At 42.5% G+C, this 19,987-nt stretch overlaps 1 protein-coding gene across 1 annotated transcript; it reads left to right on the top strand.

Moving 5' to 3' along the window:
* Positions 1-675: 675 nt before the first annotated feature.
* Positions 676-18,804, top strand: tspan33a (tetraspanin 33a). Its single transcript, XM_014208791.2, has 8 exons — positions 676-1,088; positions 11,790-11,847; positions 12,470-12,597; positions 13,196-13,270; positions 14,302-14,397; positions 14,773-14,901; positions 15,160-15,321; positions 15,676-18,804. Exons 1-8 carry the CDS (start codon positions 990-992, stop codon positions 15,775-15,777), a joined length of 849 nt encoding a protein of 282 aa, XP_014064266.2. The 5' UTR covers positions 676-989; the 3' UTR covers positions 15,778-18,804.
* Positions 18,805-19,987: the final 1,183 nt, after the last annotated feature.

Raw genomic sequence — 19,987 nt, 5'->3', positions numbered from 1 at the left:
TGTTTTTTTTGGAAAGCTGTGAGTGCTACATTTTAAATTCTTAAAATGTATTATTTTACACAATATCTGATCGAAATAACTGACCTTTAGACCATCATAAGAAGTGTCAAGTCTAGTCTAGTATTCTAATTCCTTATTCTGCCAATAACAGCTAGTTTTCAGTTTTCACCTCCCAACTCAGACCACTCACAGAAAGTCCTAGCAAAATTCTTGCTTGAGAAATAGTTTTTTGCCATTTTTTATGGAAATCTATTACATTAATGTACTTAGCTAACTGTTACCCATAAATTATTTGATATTGATATAAAAACGGCTAATTGGGCCTTTAATGCCAAACTGACAAACCCTTTACATTATAACATTTGACACTGTGTTAGGCTAAATCATGTAAAATTTAGCAAGTGTGTATTTATTGTGTAGTTTGTGTACCAGTTTGATCTTCTGTCGTCAAATGCACCTATAGCCTCAAACCTCAAGCAGAAAATTGGTTTGTTAATCATGTTTTAATTATATAAAGCAAATTAATAGTTTTTATTTTGTATTGTTTTGTAATTGATTACATTGCAGATACCAAACAAATTCAAAGTTACGCATTCGGCTACATCCGTCAATCATTAATCACAGTAGCACTAGCAACTTTGAAACAGGTGACCCACTTCGCACAATACTGAGAAAGACGCCCTCTTTACAAACCCAAGGTTGCGCTGCGGCTGTAGGCTTTTGCTCGTGTCTCTGTTGTGTATGTAGCCTATTTTCTCTAGACTTGTCTGAATAAGGAAATGTAATAGGAATCCAGCACCACCGAGTGTGAGTAGTGACTCGCCCTACAACTTAGGCTACTGTACTTTACTCCGTAAATAAAAACCGTAAATAAAAAAGTAGCTATAAACGCACGTATGAATGTGTTGATATACTTGGACTATTGCGGAAAGACCAAGGAAGGTGATAGCCTACATTTACGCACGGATTGGGAATTCTGATTTTTAACCATGGGGAAAAGAGCCGCGCTGGCGACTTACGATAAAGAGTTCAGCTTTGTCAGCCCAGTTGTCAAATATCTACTTTTCCTTTTTAACTTAATATTTTGGGTAAGTATTTAATGTTTAAATTTTTGCTGGTTTTGTCTGCTGATTTTGCGTAATCTGTGCACCTCACTCTGCCTAATTTAAGTTTACGCACACATTTTCATTGTACAAATTGTAAATATCCATTTGCTGTTAGGCTATAGTTTTCATTGGACGTGAGCAAGTTCCAGTAATTTAGGCTACATTGCTGTGAGGACTGGTTAATCATTGATTTAGGCTGTTAGTTTATTATTGTGTGAATGCATGAGAACCCCCCCCCCCCAATGATCATTCACTGGGCTGGTTTTTCTAACCATTGGCCTTCGGCAACATATTCAATAGGATGAAACGTTTAGCAATGTTTTTATGCCTTTGCTTCTATGCTACAAAACAATCATAATCAATCCTTAACCGTGGAAAATAACCAATATTGCCTATTCAAAGGAGTACATGATCGAGAAGTAGAGGTTGTATTCTGCTTCATGTTTGACTCCAATGACTAGTGTCATACTGAAGCAGTGCTTATTGCTGATGAACATGTTTAAACAGCAGCTACAACATCACAGCTGTGATAGTGGTGAGGAATGGAGCTACAGGCAAGCTAAGGAATGCCTGCACATACCCTGCAGCTCTCTCATTGGTCAAAGTGTCACCTTGTTTTGGAACTGTCATTTGTGTTTAAATAACCAATTTTACTCCATTAATAATGGATCTAGTCTTGATAGACGTTGGCTGCTAGAATACGTTTAGACCTAAATGAATAGTCTTTATATAGAGGGGATCCAGACTCTCATTTCAATAATAATGTGAAAACCAATAGGAGCAGTAAACAAAACTCCATTATACACTGCTCTTTATATGCCAGTCCACTGTCACAACTCCTTTTTTAACCAAGCTGTTGCCAAGCAACGCAAAGTTTCATTTATTCATATGCTGATGGTGCAACATGGGGTTCTGTGAAAAGGGGGCCCATGCACTCTCCTCTCCAAATCTGTTTAACAGTCAAATGAGCGTATCAAATATGCCTCTTACATACTTCAATCACATCCTAGAAAGCTGTTGAAAGAGTTATCTGTGAGAGGGCTGTTTGCTCTTTTCTTGTTTGTTGTTGCTAGACCTCATCAAATGCTTGTTACAGCTGCATTTGGCATGTTTGACTATCAGAAACTAATCTTGGCCCCATTTTCTTTTCCTTTTGAATGAGCTTTCCTTGTCCCAGTTTGTATCAAAATATGTGAGAAGGACCCCATCCTCTTCCCCCCCCCCAATCACTGTGTCACCAAGCACTGATGTGCCTTTGATGGTGATGGTAGTGTCGGCGCTGTTCTGAGCAACCTATGACACATTAGGAGATAGGAGCTCTTTGAAATATCCAGGCTTGGTGTTCTGTATTGAGTTCATACCTTTGATATGGGCCCTGCTTTAACATCACACAGCATAGGCAATCATCCCATGCCTTGGCTGTCAGTGTAGGCACACATGTCTATAGTGTCGGCAAAGGCTAGAATCTGGCCTAGTGCCCTTTGACACAACCACTCTCTCTCTCTCCCCACTGCTATCATCTCTCATGATCTGTTCAATAGAAAAACATCTGGGGAAAAATGTGCCACTCTGAATGCTCCTGATCTCATGACATCTGCTTTGTTTATGATTGTCAGCATGCCAACTGATTTAGCTACTTCCCCAAACGTTGTCCTTGAGTACAGAATATCTTTAACAACTATAAAAAGGCAGCCAGCCATGAACAACTCTGGAAGCAGAAGTTTGCAAAATACGCAAATTGATAGTACAGATGTGTCAGCCTACTGTCAGGTGCTTGGGGGAACCATAACTTTCACTCACTGTTCAACACTAAGGGGATTTCAGACTAAGACGCAAGAACAAGCAGCCTTGTTATTGCAGACTGGGATTTCCAGTGTTGGGTTTTAGTCTGTACTGCTTTGCAGTGTTAATAGGTTTTGACGTGGATTTATGTCCAGTTCTGCTGTGTTTACATTCCATAACTAGCGGAAACCTAGCATAAACGTTAGCCTACCTTAGCTCTGCTCCAGGGTGTTAGTACGTATTCCTCTACTAACACCTTAGCTCTGGTCCAGGGTGTTAGTACACATTCCTTTACTAACACCTTAGCTCTGGTCCAGGGTGTTAGTACACATTCCTTTACTAACACCTTAGCTCTGCTCCAGGGTGTTAGTACACATTCCTTTACTAACACCTTAGCTCTTGTCCAGGTTGTTTAGTAGGCGTTCCTCTACTAACACCTTAGCTCTGGTCCAGGGTGTTAGTACACATTCCTTTACTAACACCTTAGCTCTGGTCCAGAGTGTTTAGTACACATTCCTTTACTAACACCTTAGCTCTGCTCCAGGGTGTTAGTACACATTCCTTTACTAACACCTTAGCTCTGCTCCAGGGTGTTAGTACACATTCCTTTACTAACACCTTAGCTCTGGTCCAGGTTGTTTAGTAGGCGTTCCTCTACTAACACCTTAGCTCTGGTCCAGGTTGTTTAGTAGGCGTTCCTCTACTAACACCTTAGCTCTGGTCCAGGGTGTTTAGTAGGCGTTCCTCTACTAACACCTTAGCTCTGGTCCAGGTTGTTTAGTAGGCGTTCCTCTACTAACACCTTAGCTCTGGTCCAGGGTGTTTAGTAAGCGTTTCTCTACTAACACCTTAGCTCTGGTCCAGGTTGTTTAGTAGGCGTTCCTTTACTAACACCTTAGCTCTGGTCCAGGTTGTTTAGTAGGCGTTTCTCTACTAACACCTTAGCTCTGGTCCAGGGTGTTTAGTAGGCGTTCCTCTACTAACACCTTAGCTCTGGTCCAGGTTGTTTAGTAGGCGTTCCTCTACTAACACCTTAGCTCTGGTCCAGGTTGTTTAGTAGGCGTTCCTTTACTAACACCTTAGCTCTGGTCCAGGTTGTTTAGTAGGCGTTCCTCTACTAACACCTTAGCTCTGGTCCAGGTTGTTTAGTAGGCGTTCCTTTACTAACACCTTAGCTCTGGTCCAGGTTGTTTAGTAGGCGTTCCTCTACTAACACCTTAGCTCTGGTCCAGGTTGTTTAGTAGGCGTTCCTCTACTAACACCTTAGCTCTGGTCCAGGTTGTTTAGTAGTCGTTCCTCTACTAACACCTTAGCTCTGGTCCAGGGTGTTTAGTACACATTCCTTTACTAACACCTTAGCTCTGGTCCAGGGTGTTTAGTAGGCGTTCCTCTACTAACACCTTAGCTCTGGTCCAGGGTGTTTAGTAGGCGTTCCTCTACTAACAGAGAGGAGTTAATTAACTATCAGAGGCAACTCTTTCTGGTTGTGCAACGAGACCAGAGCTAGTCCTTCCTATGCATAGCAGATAAAGGCAGATTCATAGACAGGAAATGACAGGCTTGAGGTTAGCTATGTGCAAAACAACATGTAGGCTACAGTGTCAGTGTGTCCACACCTGGATGTGTCCTCAAAATACTTTCAGGTTTGATTCTTCATTATGTACAATAATGGTATCATTACATCTGCTAAATTTACCACATGGGTCACCTGCAGAAGTGGACATGGAAAAAGAGTAACTCAGGAACACACTAATGTAAACTAATTTCATTCACCATAAACTATTTTTTACATGTCAAAAAGATTTCACTCCCAGAACGTGGACGGAACCAGGTTTCCCCCCCATCTTCACCCCTGGCCACTTCTACATTGATTTACAAGTTTGAACATGGACGTCCTAAAAACAAACTCCTGATTGTTACGGTCCAGTCCCTCACAACGTACCACAAGCACAAGTCAGAGCTACTCTTTGGCCTTGTGCAAGCAGGATAAGATCTTGTAAAAACTTGCATCTCTGGCTGTGAGGAATGCATTTTTGACATAGTTTTTCACCCCCTCTGGCTAGCTGGAGAATGTGTCTGGAAGGACACATCTAACACCCTGCGTAGACTGTTAAAAGCGAGGGAGTCATCAGTATTGCTACAAATGTGAACTATGGTGTGAGAGGTTATCTGAACAAACCACCAAGGAAGATATCTGTCTCTAGTGACCACATGGCAATTCCATTTGAGGTACAGAGCTGTAGGAAGGCCGCTCATTTTCTGTTTCCATTTTCCCTAAATAACTTAGAGGGCAAAATTTACACCACAACCAATGAATCGCTCAACTCAAACTAATGACTGGATAGATGGCTCAAGAGTTTATTCTCTATCTTTGCACACATGACAACAGTGTTTTTTGTAAACTATCCATTTAGCTTCCTTTGTGCAGAGGAAGACTAGTCCTTACTCGGAGGACAGACTAGGCTTTTCCCTCCAAAGTGCAAGGTGTGGTAACTGGATACTGGAGTGGGAGAGGGGTTGCTGTGCACTCCCTGTTATGTTGGTGAAGCTGCAGGTTGGAAAAAAAAGTGAAAGGGCCATTATCGCTGATCGCTGCCAAGTTGTTTATTTAGTCAAACGAGAACGAACTCTATAGAACAGAACATATCCCAACTCACTAGTTCTGAACATTGACCCATCAGCCTATTATGGATAAAGTCACTAGTTGAATGTTGTTCGTCGGTTCCGTTATATGATTCTCAGTGTGCTAAACTGTATATTTGAGAATCTATTTAGTTTTACATTGTATGCCACTTTTACTCACTGACTAAAACTAGTGTAAATACTACAGCACACCCACTTTCCAATGGTTCTGTTCTGTTCTGACATGCACTGAATTTGTTTTGTTTATGTTTTAAGTTACGTACACATTGCTAGTGATGTAGTCAAGTGACTAAACCTCAAGTCCCACTAGAGTCCCAAGGCCTATCGTTAGAGTTGAGTCACAAGTCCCTTGCTTATGCTAAAACTTGTGCTCTGACAATCTTTCAAGCTACAGTTCACAGCATAAAGAAAAATAGCTAGCTTAGGATACTGAACAAAAATATAAACTGGGCCTTAGGATCTCGTCAATGTAACTCTGTGCATTCAAATTGCCATTGATACAATGAAATTGTTCTCATTGTCCATAGCTTATGCCTGCCCATACCATAACCCCACCGCCACCATGGGGCACTTTGTTCATAACATTGACATTAGCAAACCGCTCGCCCACACTACGCCATACACGTGGTCTACGGTTGTGAGGCAGGTTGGATGTACTGCCAAATTCTCTAAAACAACGGAGGCGGCTTATGGTAGAGAAATTAACATTAAATTCTCTGTTAACAGCTCTGGTGGACTTTCCTGTAGTCGGCATACCAATTGCATGTTCCCTGTGTGACACAACTGCACATTATTGTCCCCAACACAAGGTGCACCTGTGTAATGATCATGCTCTATGATCATCTTATTGATATGCAACACCTGGCAGGTGGATGGATTATCTTGGCAAAGGAGAAATGCTCTCTAACAGGGATGTAAAGAAATTTCTGCATTGAATTTGAAAGAAAAGCTTTTTGTGCGTATGGAACATTTCTGGGATCTTTTATTTCAGCTCATAAAACATGGGACCAACACTTTACATGTTGGGTTTTATATTTTTGTTCAGTGTATATTAGTGAGGCTTGTTAGGTAATAAAAGAGTTGTAGATAGCATGTTGAATTATGCAAAGGAGAGAAACTTTAATGAACAACTAAAGCCTGGTTCACATTGGCAGTTTGAAGTGACTCAAATCCTTTTTTTGTTGTTGCATATCCCATTGTAATCTGTTATTTTTCCTTCAGTCTGAACATCCAAAAAGCACATGGAATAGGATATTTCAAGCCACATTTCAAACCACATTCATCGGTTGTTTGAAGTCTGATATGTCACATGGCCAGGAATCAGATTTATGTCTGAACGGTCAAATCTGAATTATCAAGTGGTTTTTAGACTGTTATTTGGCATCTCTTGTTGCTTGCTAGCTACTCTTTTGACAGTTTGACAAGATCATGTGGTAGCCAATTAGCTAGTTAATTGTTTACAAACAAACTAGTGCATGTTTGAAAGCTACCCAGCTAGCTAGTTGACTGCTGTGGCCAAAAAGGACTCCTTTTGAAAGTTGGATCATCTTATCCTTTTGAGGCTTTAAAAGTGTCCTTGCACTATGATTTTGAACATTCAAAGCAACTGGGAAACGTCCATGGCAGGAGTCGTCACCTTAGCCTGCTACATAACTTCTGAGTGCTAGGAAGCACGAGCACCACACCACCAATCAGCCTATGCCACTGTGCACACACCCATCGTTACTATAACAACTAGCATAGCCTTGTCAGCAAATGACTGCAGTCTTAACACACACACATCTGATTTGGTCACTTGTAACTTGCTGTTTGGACAGTCAGTATTCCTAAATGGATTTGGAAAATAAAACTGATTTGAGCATTTAAGGCCTGCAATGTGAAGAAGGCTTAAGTTACTATTGATCAAGACTGAGTTCAAGTCACCACAATGGTTGAGTTAAGAATCATGAAAAGTTCAGGACTCGTAGGCCTACAGCACCTCTGCAGGGTGTTAACTGATAATCAATATTTTCCCATTTCATTGTCAATCTGGGTGATTGACAGGAGAGATGACCAATGGGGCTGAGTTGTCACCACCATAACAACCAGGGTTGAAGTATGGATATAGTTTCTAAGTGAAGGTGTTGCCAATGAAAGAGAAGATATGAAACTTGTTCTCCACATCATAAAAGGAGACCTGACCCTCCTCAAAATCCACAAACACCCCCACTCTCCTGAGCTTCTTCTTAAGGCAGACTGGGGTGCAACCAATAGGACAGACCCAATCACCTAGGAGTCGTGCATTCCAGAATCCATTTTCAGGGTACCGTAACAAGAGGGCTCTGTTTGTGGACTCTTTAATTACTCCCAAAACCTAGTCGTTTTTCCCTCAACCTGCACCTCGTAGTAGAATCTTCCTGAGGAGAAGCCCTCCTTTCCCATGACACTGGGAATATTCCAATGCCTTTCTAGGTCATATTAGAGAGTATGTTGCCTGTACCCATCTCTCACTTTTTTTCCCCATCCTCAGACAGAACAAGATATCGATGTCTTGTATCAGGGTCTAGAGTCACATCCACTGCCCATTGCTGGACCCTCTTCATCTCAGCATCACACAACTTCTCCATCTCCTTGGTTACGGTATCCTCCAGCTGAGACACAGCTCTCCTTAAGTTCCCCACACACAGATCACAGTAAACACTGATCTTAGTCCAGTCCCTGGTGTTCATGGGGTGCACAGGGATGGGAAGCTCTGGACTAGATGAAGGTGGTCCTCAGTGTGTGAAATCTGCTCTAGCTCAGTGCTTCTCCTCTTCAACTCAGTGATTTCCTGCTCCAGCTCTTTAATGAGCCCTTCCGCCCGCCTCTCTGCTGCTTTCTGCTTCTTCTCAATCACCCCAATGAACTTCTTTCAATGAACTCCACCAGAGCAGTGAAGAACTGCACATCTGCTATTTCTCGATTTGCGTCTTTCTTGCTGACCTCCACTGAGCGTTTTGATATCATTGATTTTCTGCAGTCGCTCCCGGATCATTTGCTGCACTTGTGACTCCGTCTTCCCCAGCTGAGCCTTCCTCTCCCCAAACTCTTCCTCGAGAGGGACGGTGTGGTCAGTCTCTGTGCAGAACTGACACACACACACATCTGGTCAGTCCTACAGAACAGCTCCATGAGTGTGTTGTGCTTCTTTCACATCATGTCTTCCAGGTTCTCCACAGGGTTGATCAGTTTGTGTCTCTTCAGTGCTGATGAATCTGATGAGGCTGCAGGTGAGTCTCACAGTAGGAGGTCAGACACTCCAAGCAGGACTTTAGTGCCTTGAGCTTTTTCCCAGTGCAGACGTCAGCGGACACTTCTCCCGGCTCGGCAGGCTGCTGGCCTGGGCAGCTGGGAACTTTCCCTTGAACAGACTTTCTAAACTGAACAGCCATCTCAGCGATGAAAGTATTGACGCAAAGCTCTGGTCCGGTGTAAACCTTCTGCTTATACATTGGACACTGGCACAGGTCAGTGGTATTCCAGTATCCACTGATATAGGCCATGCAGAAGGTGTGTCCACATGAAGTGGTGACAGGGTCAGTGAACACATCCAGACAGGAACACAGGAACTGCTCTTCAGACAGCAGACTACTGAGGGACACCATTTCTGGAACACAATAAAATATAGCCATGAACTGACTTCCTGGATGAGTCAAGGAAGATAAGAGCTAATCTTAATTTGAATAAATCAGTTCTTCATTCTAAAGACATCATACTTTTACTGAATTTCACTGTAGAGCTACTTATCAGGGCTTATTTTAACCATTTTTAATGTACAGTCGTGGCCAAAAGTTTTGAGAATGACACAAATATAAATTTTCACAAAGTCTGCTGCCTCAGTTTGTATGATGCAATTTGCATATACTCCAGAATGTTATGAAGAGTGATCAGATGAAGTGCAATTAATTGCAAAATCCCTCTTTGCCATGCAAATGAACTGAATCCCCAAAAAACATTTTCACTGCATTTTTGCCCTGCCACAAAAGGACCAGTTGACATCGTCAGTGATTCTCTCATTAACACAGGTGTGAGTGTTGACGAGGACAAGGCTGGAGATCACTCTGTCATGCTGATTGAGTTCGAATAACAGACTGGAAGCTTCAAAAGGAGGGTGGTGCTTGGAATCATTGTTCTTCCTCTGTCGAACATGGTTACCTGCAAGGAAACACGTGCCGTCATCATTGCTTTGCACAAAAAGCGCTTCACAGGCAAGGATATTGCTGCCAGTAAGATTGCACCTAAATCAACCATTTATCAGATCATCACGAACTTCAAGGAGAGCGGTTCAATTGTTGTGAAGAAGGCTTCAGGGCGCCCAAGAAAATCCAGCAAGCGCCAGGACCGTTTCCTAAAGTTGATTCAGCTGCGGGATCGGGGCATCACCAGTACAGAGCTTGCTCAGGAATGGCAGCAGGCAGGTGTGAGTGCATCTGCACGCACAGTGAGGCGAAGACTTTTGGAGGATGGCCTGGTGTTAAGAAGGGCAGCGAAGAAGCCGCTTCTCTCCAGGAAAAGCATCAGGGACAGACTGATATTCTGCAAAAGGTACAGGGATTGGACTGCTGAGGACTGGGGTAAAGTCATTTTCTCTGATGAATCCCCTTTACGATTGTTTGGGGCATCTGGAAAAAAAGCTTGTCCGGAGAAGACAAGGTGAGCACTACCATCAGTCCTGTGTCATGCCAACAGTAAAGCATCCTGAGACCATTCATGTGTGGGGTTGCTTCTCAGCCAAGGGAGTGGGCTCACTCACAATTTTGCCTAAGAACACAGCCAGGAATAAAGAATGGTACCAACACATCCTCAGAGAGAAACTTCTCCCAACCATTCAGGAACAGTTTGGTGATGAACAATGCCTTTTCCAGCATGATGGAACTAAGTGGCTCAGGGAACAAAACATCGATATTTTGGGTCCATGGCCAGGATACTCCCCAGACCTTAATCCCATTGAGAACTTGTGGTCAATCTTCAAGATGCGGGTGGACAAACAAAACCCCACAAATTCTGACAAACTCCAAGCATTGATTATGCAAGAATGGGCTGCCATCAGTCAGGATGTGGCCCAGAAGTTAATTTACAGCATGCCAGGGCGGATTGCAGAGGTCTTGAAAAAGAAGGGTCAACACTGAAAATATTGACTATTTGCATCAACTTCATGTAATTGTCAATAAAAGCCTTTGACACTTATGAAATTCTTGTAATTATACTTCAGTATTGCATAGTAACATCTGACAAAAATATCTAAAGACACTGAAGCAGCAAACTTTGTGAAAATTAATATTTGTGTCATTTTCAAAACTTTTGGCCACGACTGTAGTTTAAAGATAAAATCCAACTTTAACCAGAAAGGATTAATAGCAGGACGTGTGTAGCAGGAAGATGACTTCTCCTCACCTGCTACAGTAACCTCTCTCTCCACTCTCTGCTGTGTGGATGGGTATTTTCTCTCTCCTCAGAATCAGACGGAAACAAAAAAATGACATGTTTTATACAATTCAGCGGTCTCCAGGGGGAAAATTCTGATTCTGAAAAGCAGCTTAAAGTTTCTGTAGTCGAATGTTAAGTGTCACTTCAGCGTAGTGACATCCCCTAGCTCCTGCCTGGCTGAGTGTGTGGATCTGCTCCATAGAGTTATAACTATGGTCTGCTCTTAAAGGAGAAGAGTTCCATTTTCAGAGTGAGCTTTTTCTCACATACCTCCTTACTGTGTTTTATATACATTTCCACACTGAGGTTGGAATAATATTGTGAATATGATAATGCCCTTTTACTGTAAGAGCTGTTTGAAAATGTACTTTTGGCCTGCCTGGTGACATCACCAGGTAGTACATTTGCTAATAGACCAATAAAAAAATTATTCCAAACCTCTCTGCCAATAACAGCTAGTTTTCAGTTTTCCCCTTCCCACTCAGACCACTCCCAGACAATCCTAGAAACATTTTTGATTGAGAAATTGCTCTTTTCCAAGAAGGTGTTTTTGTTTTCAATTAAAATGGTCAAAAACAAAAAATCACAGTAAGGTAATTAATTATTTGATATTGAGATAAAAACATCTGCATTGGACAGTTTAAATCCCTCCTGTTCTCCTCCTTTGAGACTGAGTGTCTTTCTCCTGTGTCATACTTTCATAAAGACACTATGTCCAGGTTCATATTCAGTCTACTCTCATATCGTTCTACTCCATATGCCTATTTACAGCAACAAAAATAACATTGACTTTTTTTCTTTTCATTTTATCAGATGATCTCATTGGTGTTGATGTCTATTGGCATTTACGCGAGGATGATGAAACATTCCGGTAAGTGATCCTCCATTGACTCAATCGATGCATACATTCAGTGTGAATTTCCAGAGCTGTTTGTATGGCATTCTAGTGGTGCTTTCGTACTGAGTTCAATAGGCCTAGGTCATACACCATACTGTAGCTAAACGTTTTAAATGGAAAACGAAAATGTTAGTTTCTTATTGGACCAGGTAGTCTCATCCCATCCTGTTTCACTCCATTTCTCCTGTTTTGTGCCTTTATGAACACGACCCTGGTCGCAACACCAAGGCAGAAATGCCAAGGCAGTACAGGACGTTTATAGAGTATGTCATTTTGTTTGTGGTTCCAAAGGTCCCTCTGTTAGGAAGAATGTCAAAAATGCAAACGGCTCACAACTTCTTCTAAGGTTTGATGAATATCCCCACTATGTTTGTAATTCCTTCTCAGATAAGAACCAACTTCAGTCATTGTAAACAAATCAAGCGCTCTCTCTCACTCTGGCGCCACATACACTCTCTCTCTCTCTCTCTCTCTCTCTCTCTCTCTCTCTCTCTCTCTCTTTGGCGCCACGTATACTCTCTCTTTCCACTCTCTCTGGTACATGATTCTTTCACTTGCTCTCTGTCCCTTCTCTCCCTCTTTGTCCCTCTCCCAGAGGCAGCCATGGCCTATCTAGCGGTGGACCCTGCCATCCTGCTGCTGATCGTGGGGGTGCTCATGTTCTTCATCACCTTCTGTGGCTGTGTGGGCTCCCTCAGAGAGAACATCTGCCTCCTACACACAGTCAGTGGTCTAGCCCACTTCTAACTCTTTTTAAAAGAGCATCCTCAAATCAAAATCAAATGTTATTGGTCCCATTCACAGAATACAACAGGTGTAGACTTCACCGTGAAATGCTTACTTAGGAACCTATTCCCCACAATGCAGATTTGATAAATAGAACCTTCATGCCTACCTACCTTCCTTGAAGAAATCAGTGATCTGTTAAGGATTGGTGGGTGAAAGCAATAAGATAGAAATTGTGCTTTCACATAGCCAAATGTATGAATCAGTGATCTCTACCTCAAGGAAGGCAGGCTGGAAGGAAGGATGCATTCTAAAATACTGCCAGTTATCATCTGTGTTGTGCTCTATCATTTGAATAGCCTAGTATGAGATAACCTGAGGAGGACTAAAGTATCTGCTGATGGGGGGTTTTGACCCCTGAAAGATTACCAGGCTAATACATTCTTATCCATAAGGCTTGAGTGACATGCCCTCAGACTGAACAAATGATTAACTCTTCCTCTCTCGCTCTCTCTTTCTTTCTTTCTCACTCTCTTTTTCCTTTCTTTCTTTCTTTCCTTTCTGCCTTCCTTCCTTCCTTCCTTCTTTCCTCCAGTTCTGCATCTTCCTGACTATCATCTTTCTGCTGCAGCTAGCTGCAGGTGTCCTGGGCTTCGTCTTCTCAGATAAGGTACTGTATCTCCACTAGAAAAGGACAGAATTATGGGGGTATCATTACGGGGGTATCACTATGGGGAATTATTTCTATTGGTTGTATCATGCAGCATTTTATTACCCATAATAAACTGGACACGTCGGTTCCCCCTAAGAATTGACTCTGGGAACTCCCACGCGTCCCGTCTCCTCCACCCCTGCCTCTAGCTAGATCATAATACCTTGACCAGGTCCCAATATTCTGTCCTTTTCCAGTTCTTGTTAAAGAAGTGCAGCATCTCTCTTTGAGGTCAATTCAATAGATTGTTACTGTCCCCAAAGGGCAGTTCTTGTGCAGAATAAAATCTGCGTAATTGAAACGTACACACAGCATATACAACAAGAGGAAACTAGAAATCATTAAAGGAGAAAGATTTGCCGTGAATTCACAATATTTACAAGAGCAGCCAACGAAAGCCATGCTTTTGGATTAGACTTTCATACATTGTGAGTGTTGAATATGGTAGGTTTTCTAATGTTCTATCGGTTCAGTTAGTGCTCATATCAGTTCATTTAAGTAATTACCGTAAGATAAGGGTCATAAATATGATAATGACGACAAAAATGCTAATGAATATTTAGAAGAGGAAGTAATTTTTTTTAGGCTGTTTGTCAGTGACTTGTGGCCAGAGAGCCCTCTGCTGCTAGTTGCCTTCAACTGCACTTCACCAGTCGATTTAATTCACCCAGCAACAGGCTGTTGGTTTTCAGAGGAATGTACCACGTGTAAACTTTGAGTGTGCGCGTGCCACTGTGCGTGCTTGCTTGCGTGTGTGTGCATGTGTGTAAAGACATAGAACGCAGTTTAAAGGAAGGCAGGTCTGTTTTCTAACTATGGGGGTATTATATTACCAGGATTTACTCAGGATAAATAATTGTGTGTAATTCAATGGCCCCTGCTTGTGGGAACAATCTTGTCTTGCTCAGGGTACAATTGAGTGTATTAGTTGATTGACTAAACAAATTATTTAAAGCAAATGTCATCTTTTTTTTCTGTATTTTCTTAAGGCACGGAATAAAGTGAGTGAGATTATCAACAATGCCATCGTTCATTATAGGGATGACATTGACCTACAGAACCTCATCGATTTTGGTCAGAAAGAGGTGAGTGGACCACGTATACCTGGAAAACAACACTTTCTCACTGTAATACTTGTTCCCAAATAATACACGTTGAACTCGAGGTACTGTACAGCGACGGTAGTTTCACTACTGTTTATTCAGTATTGAAGGGTCTCTGTCCGATTTGGCCAAGGTTTTGAGATGACCCTTTTTGGTTCCTCTATCGTCCTCAACTGAAAACAACAGTTCAGTTCATTGTATAGGTCTTAATCAGAAATGTGTCTCACAAGCTCTTGAGTTAAAAGACAACATCTACACACCACACTGACAAGTTTCACACAGATACAGACTGACAGCTGTTGACTACACAGGCTATACAATCCATTACCAATGACTTGTTTGTCCTCGTCTCCTCAGTTCAGCTGTTGTGGAGGTGTCACCTACACCGACTGGTCTCAGAACATGTACTTCAACTGCACCACAGACAACCGCAGCCGAGAGCGCTGCTCTGTTCCCTTCTCCTGCTGCCTGCTGTCTAAAGATGAGGTCAGGGGTTAAAGATCGGGGCCTTGGGGTATTACAATCATCTGGCCAGCAACTTGTTACAGTGGTTAAATCATGACATGCTACAGTTAAGTGTGCTATTTTTATGTTCCACTTTATTGTCAAGTGTGGTTTAGTTTCAACAGAGCACAATGTGCATGCACGTGCTTGTGCATTCTTGTGCACGTGCATTGTAATTCAAATCTGCCCCTCTCTCTGTCTGTCTGTCTCTGTCTCTGTGTCTGTGTCGTCTGTGTGCAGGCGGTCATTAACACAATGTGTGGTCAGGGGATGCAGGGGCTGCCATTCCTGCAGGCTGGTGCCTTCATCCACACCAATGGCTGCATCGACAAGCTGGTCAACTGGATCCACAGCAACTTGTTCATGCTAGGGGGCATCGCCCTGGGTCTGGCCATCCCACAGGTAGACATCACACACACTTGTATAGTCTATTTCAGGGTTGGGGTCCATTTGAATTGATGTCACTCAATTCCTTCAAATCAAACATTAGAAATACATAGCTTCTCCTTTTCAGGTTATTAAGAAGTCATTGAAAGTAGATTTTGTTATTTCAATTGTTAAATTGGAATTTCAGTTTACTTCTTGAATTGACTGACTTCAATTTATTTTGACCCCAGCCCTGGTCTATTTAGATTCACATTCTAACTCTATGGGCATGTCATCTAGAAGTGTAGAGAAGGTCAGGAACCACATTAAGTTACTTCTCTGCTCACCCAGCCTCTATTGTTTTCCTGTGTTCTCTCTCTCTGTCGTTAGCTGGTGGGGATCCTCTTGTCTCAGATTCTGATCAACCAGATAAAGGACCAGATTGAGCTTCAGAACTACAACCTGCAGCACCGTACGGACCCTTGGCAGTAACCTGGTCATGATCAGGTCCTACCCAATCAGACTGGACCAGGACTAAGTCATCAACTCTGGGGTCACCCAGGGGGTGTGGGAGTCTGGAATTCTACCCCCTTCTGCTGGATGGGGCTCAAGCTTTCATGTAGATGGTGTTCATTTTCAAGGCTGCTTGATCATTTCAATGGTGCAAGGACTGGCTTTGAGGCCAAAGATTCTGGTTGGATGATCCACCATTTGACAAGAGTCGAGACGTCGAAGTGGTCTGCTTTCTTTCTGCGTTCTTGATTCTCTTGCGTGTCTATTTTTGTTCAATATATATTCTAACCAACTGAGCTACCAGAACCAATGGTTTATTTCCTGAATGGGTTGATGTAGCTGAGGGACCAGACCCATGTGAAATGGCTGAGAAATCAAGGTTCCGAAAAGTTCGTTTTAGCTCACTCAGTACCCCGGATGGGTAGAGTTTTCACTTTATGACCAATGGAATGGTCAATGTTGAAACTCTGCCCACCCTGTGCCCCAGGGGAGCTAAAAGGAACGCATCTAATCAGGAAGTACTCCAGCCAGACAGCCAATGGAGAACTCCTCCATTCACACCTATTCGTCATTTGACTGATCTCAAATATGGCACGATCTGTAATTTATTGAAAATGGAGAAAACCCAGCAAACGGAGTCCAAACCCTGCAAAAATAATGTAGACTCTGTCCAGTTACTTTTTTGTCAATGAGGTTTATGACATTGATCTGTTATTGATATCCATCCAGTTATCCCCTAATACTCTCATAAGGGTTGAGGAGAACAAGAGAATTCTGTCGACCCTTCTCAAATATGGAAGAGCAAACCCAAGTAATGTAATAAAGCTCATTAGCTAATGGTGTGTATGTTAAAGCTCCCGACTGTAGTTTGCCATGCATGCTATAACAAGTTTTATAAACTGGGTTGTTTGATCCCTGAATGCTGATTGGCTGAGAGCTGTGGTATTTCAGACCGTAAACCACGTGTATGACAAAATCTTTATTTTTACTGCGCCAAGTATGTTGGTAACCAGTTTGTAATAGCAATAAGGCACCTCGGGGGTTTGTGGTATGTGGCCAATATACCACAGCTAAGGGCTGTGTCCAGGCACTCCACGTTGCGTCTTGCCTAAGAACAGCCCTTAGCTGTGGTATATTGGCCATATACCACACCCCCTCGGGCCTTATTGCTTAAATAAATCATTGTACCTACAGCCTTTACTGTAAAGTGTTACCCAGTTTCTACACATTTTAAGGGATATTCCAATTTAGTTTTACATCAAATCCATTCACACAGTGTAAATTGTTGTCCCCCCTTTGCCTCCAGAACAGCCTTAATTCTTCAGTGCATGGATTCTACAACGTGTGGCGTTCAAACGTTGCTCAATTGGTATCGAGGGACTTAACGTGTGCCAGGAAAACATTCCTCACACCATTACACCACCGCCACCAGCATGTATCGTTGACACTAGGCAAGGTGGGGCCATGGACTCATGGTGTTTACGCCAAATCCTGACTCGTTGGACCAGGCGATGTTTTTCCACTCCTCAATTGTCCAGTGTTGGTGATGGCGTGCCCACTGGAGCCGCTTCTTCTGGTTTTTAGCTGATAGGAGTGGAACCAGGTGTGGTCGCCTGCTGCAACAGCCTATCCGTGACAAGGACCGACGAGTTGTACGTTTCGAGAGCGTGCCTGTTAGCTTGCACGATTTTTGTTATTCGCACCATTCTCCATAAACCCTTGACAACTCCAGGAGACCGTCCGTTTCTGAGATACTGGAACAGGCGTACCTGGCATCGACGATCATACCACGCTCAAAGTCACTCAGGTGACTCGTTTTGTCCATTCTAACTTTCAATCGACAATAACGGAATGACCGATGCCTATCTGCATGCTTTATATAGCAAGCCATTGACAAGTAACTCACTGTAGGAGGACCCATTTCCGTGAACGAAGTGGTTTACCTAATAATCTGGCCACTAAGTGTATATTTCAAGCTAAATGGACTGTAAATACATTCCTTTCAATAAAGCATATATTTTTTATATGAAGCATTGTGGGTGTCCATACAGACCAATAATGTAATTGCAGTTTATTACTCACTGAGCTACTAGGGGATTTCCCCATTTGAAAGCACAACAGAAAGGCCTGATTTTATAATAAACAATCTTATTTTCCGTAACGCCTTTTACACAAGCACTGGTGTTTAGATTGGCAAGCGCTGCAACACTGGAGTTTACACTAATGCTGTTACTCTCCGTAACATAACCATGTTGTGCCGTCGGCTAGCCCTGTTGGCATTTCCCCTCACCGGGGTTGTGTTCATTAAAGCACGCAACGGAAAATGAAATTGAGCGCTTCTTATGGGACAAGTCCTGTTTTAGTCCGTTTTGTTCCTAATGAACACGACCAAGCTAGGTCCACTGGGAATACCATTTTTTTTTCTGAAAATGTGGGTCAACATACTGTTACTGTTCAAGACTACTGGTTAGCACTTTATTTTACGGTACAGACGGGTGTGGAATTCATTCTAGAAACTGACCAGTGGCAGTTCTAGACCATTTCAACTGGGTGGGCCAAGCTGGGGCCAGTTGTACTGTTAGAGGGGCCAGTTACATTAGACATGATTGTTATCATATCGTTTTCTTCACTGCATACCATGTTCATAATCATAACCCCCCCCCCCCCCCCCAGAACCGCTAGTGGAACTGACCCATGTAAAATCCTAAGAATTAACATTAAAAAATACATTTTTACATGTCAAAATTATTTTCCCAATTCCCCTTAGGTACAGAGAGTATTTACTTTGAATGTACGTGGTAAAATGGTAATTACTCTCTTATGTAAAGACAATAGCTTATGAATTCTATATTTGTTTCTTTGGGAATCATCACAACAAGCACTCCAATCCATGTATCAGCTAGTTGGTTACCAATTGTGTTGAATTCATGTAATTAAGTGCCATAAACTACCCAATGACACCGTTTCTAATTGTCCTAATAAACACCAGGTAAATACCAGTGGAAACGGTGGTCTAAAATGAAGTGTTACTGTTTATTTAAGAGTCTCATGACATTCTTTCCCTGTATTGTACTCCCAGATGGCTTGTTGTGACCTGTCAGTGGGTGGGTGATGAGGACATAGGGGTGGAGGTAGCGTGAGAGAAAATGACACAAATGGATTTAGGCATAAATGGCTACTGAGCTCCAACCTCTTCAAATGTGTCTATAAGCTCCAATAGGACCATTGTGACAACAGGTTACACAGCTCCATGTTCTATTACTGCAGAAAGTAGTATCAAGTGAAAGCATGGCTGTGTACGCTATACACAAAGACTAAATGTGTGTTCTATAGTCAATCAGTTTAACAAATGTATTTTGTTTTGTCTATTCTGCAGTTTCACAGATTGTACCAGCCAGTGTTGCAATACTTAACAAAAGTGTAGTATGAGTGTATTTTTATTTTAAAATGTTCATGATTTGGTTGCAAACACTCAAGTTCATTCCAGGCTAGTTGGGGCTGAAAGTCTAATATAGCTGTGAACAGTCAGATGTAAAACATTAAAATGGTTCCTCTCAACCCTGTTTGGCGAATGAAAACCTGAGCTTAGATGCATTCCTGGCCTGAAATCTGATGTGCCTGGGCTTGGGAGCACACACAATCCTGCATGTGAAGCACTTCTTCTCCATACACCTTTTGGCTTTGTGCACATGGCCCTGCAGTTGTTTTAACTAATTGCATGAACTTGAACATTATAGGCCTACAGGCCAGGTGTTCATAATGTCAGTGTTATGGGGAAAGTTATTCAGAGGCAGGCGTTGAGACATCAGCGACAGTATGTTCTGTAGGAAGTCTCAGGTTCATTAACACACAGGACTTAGGCACAGTCCCTACTACTAATATGTATTCCAGGGGACATTCTGTTACACAGACCATTATGAAATGACAAGTCACATTGGCACTTTTCTCTCTGGTGTAATAACTGACCTGTAGATGAGTCTGTCTCTCTCTTCTGGTGTGTGGGTGTGTGCGCAGAGAAAGCGAGAGAGATTTGGCCGGGCGCTCCAGTGAGGGGCCCACGTGCTCTGTGTGTGGTCCTGGTCTCTCCCAGACTCATTCTCAGACAGCCATGTTGCTGTGGGTTTTAAGGAGGCCCAATGCTTCACTCAGAGAGAACGATGGGGGAACATGGAGCTCCCCTCATTCATAC

Source organism: Salmo salar, chromosome ssa07, assembly GCF_905237065.1.
Source record: "Salmo salar chromosome ssa07, Ssal_v3.1, whole genome shotgun sequence".
Taxonomy (NCBI): domain Eukaryota; kingdom Metazoa; phylum Chordata; class Actinopteri; order Salmoniformes; family Salmonidae; genus Salmo; species Salmo salar.
The sequence above is the reverse complement of the archived record's forward strand: the minus strand, read 5'-3'. Positions and strand labels throughout refer to the sequence as shown.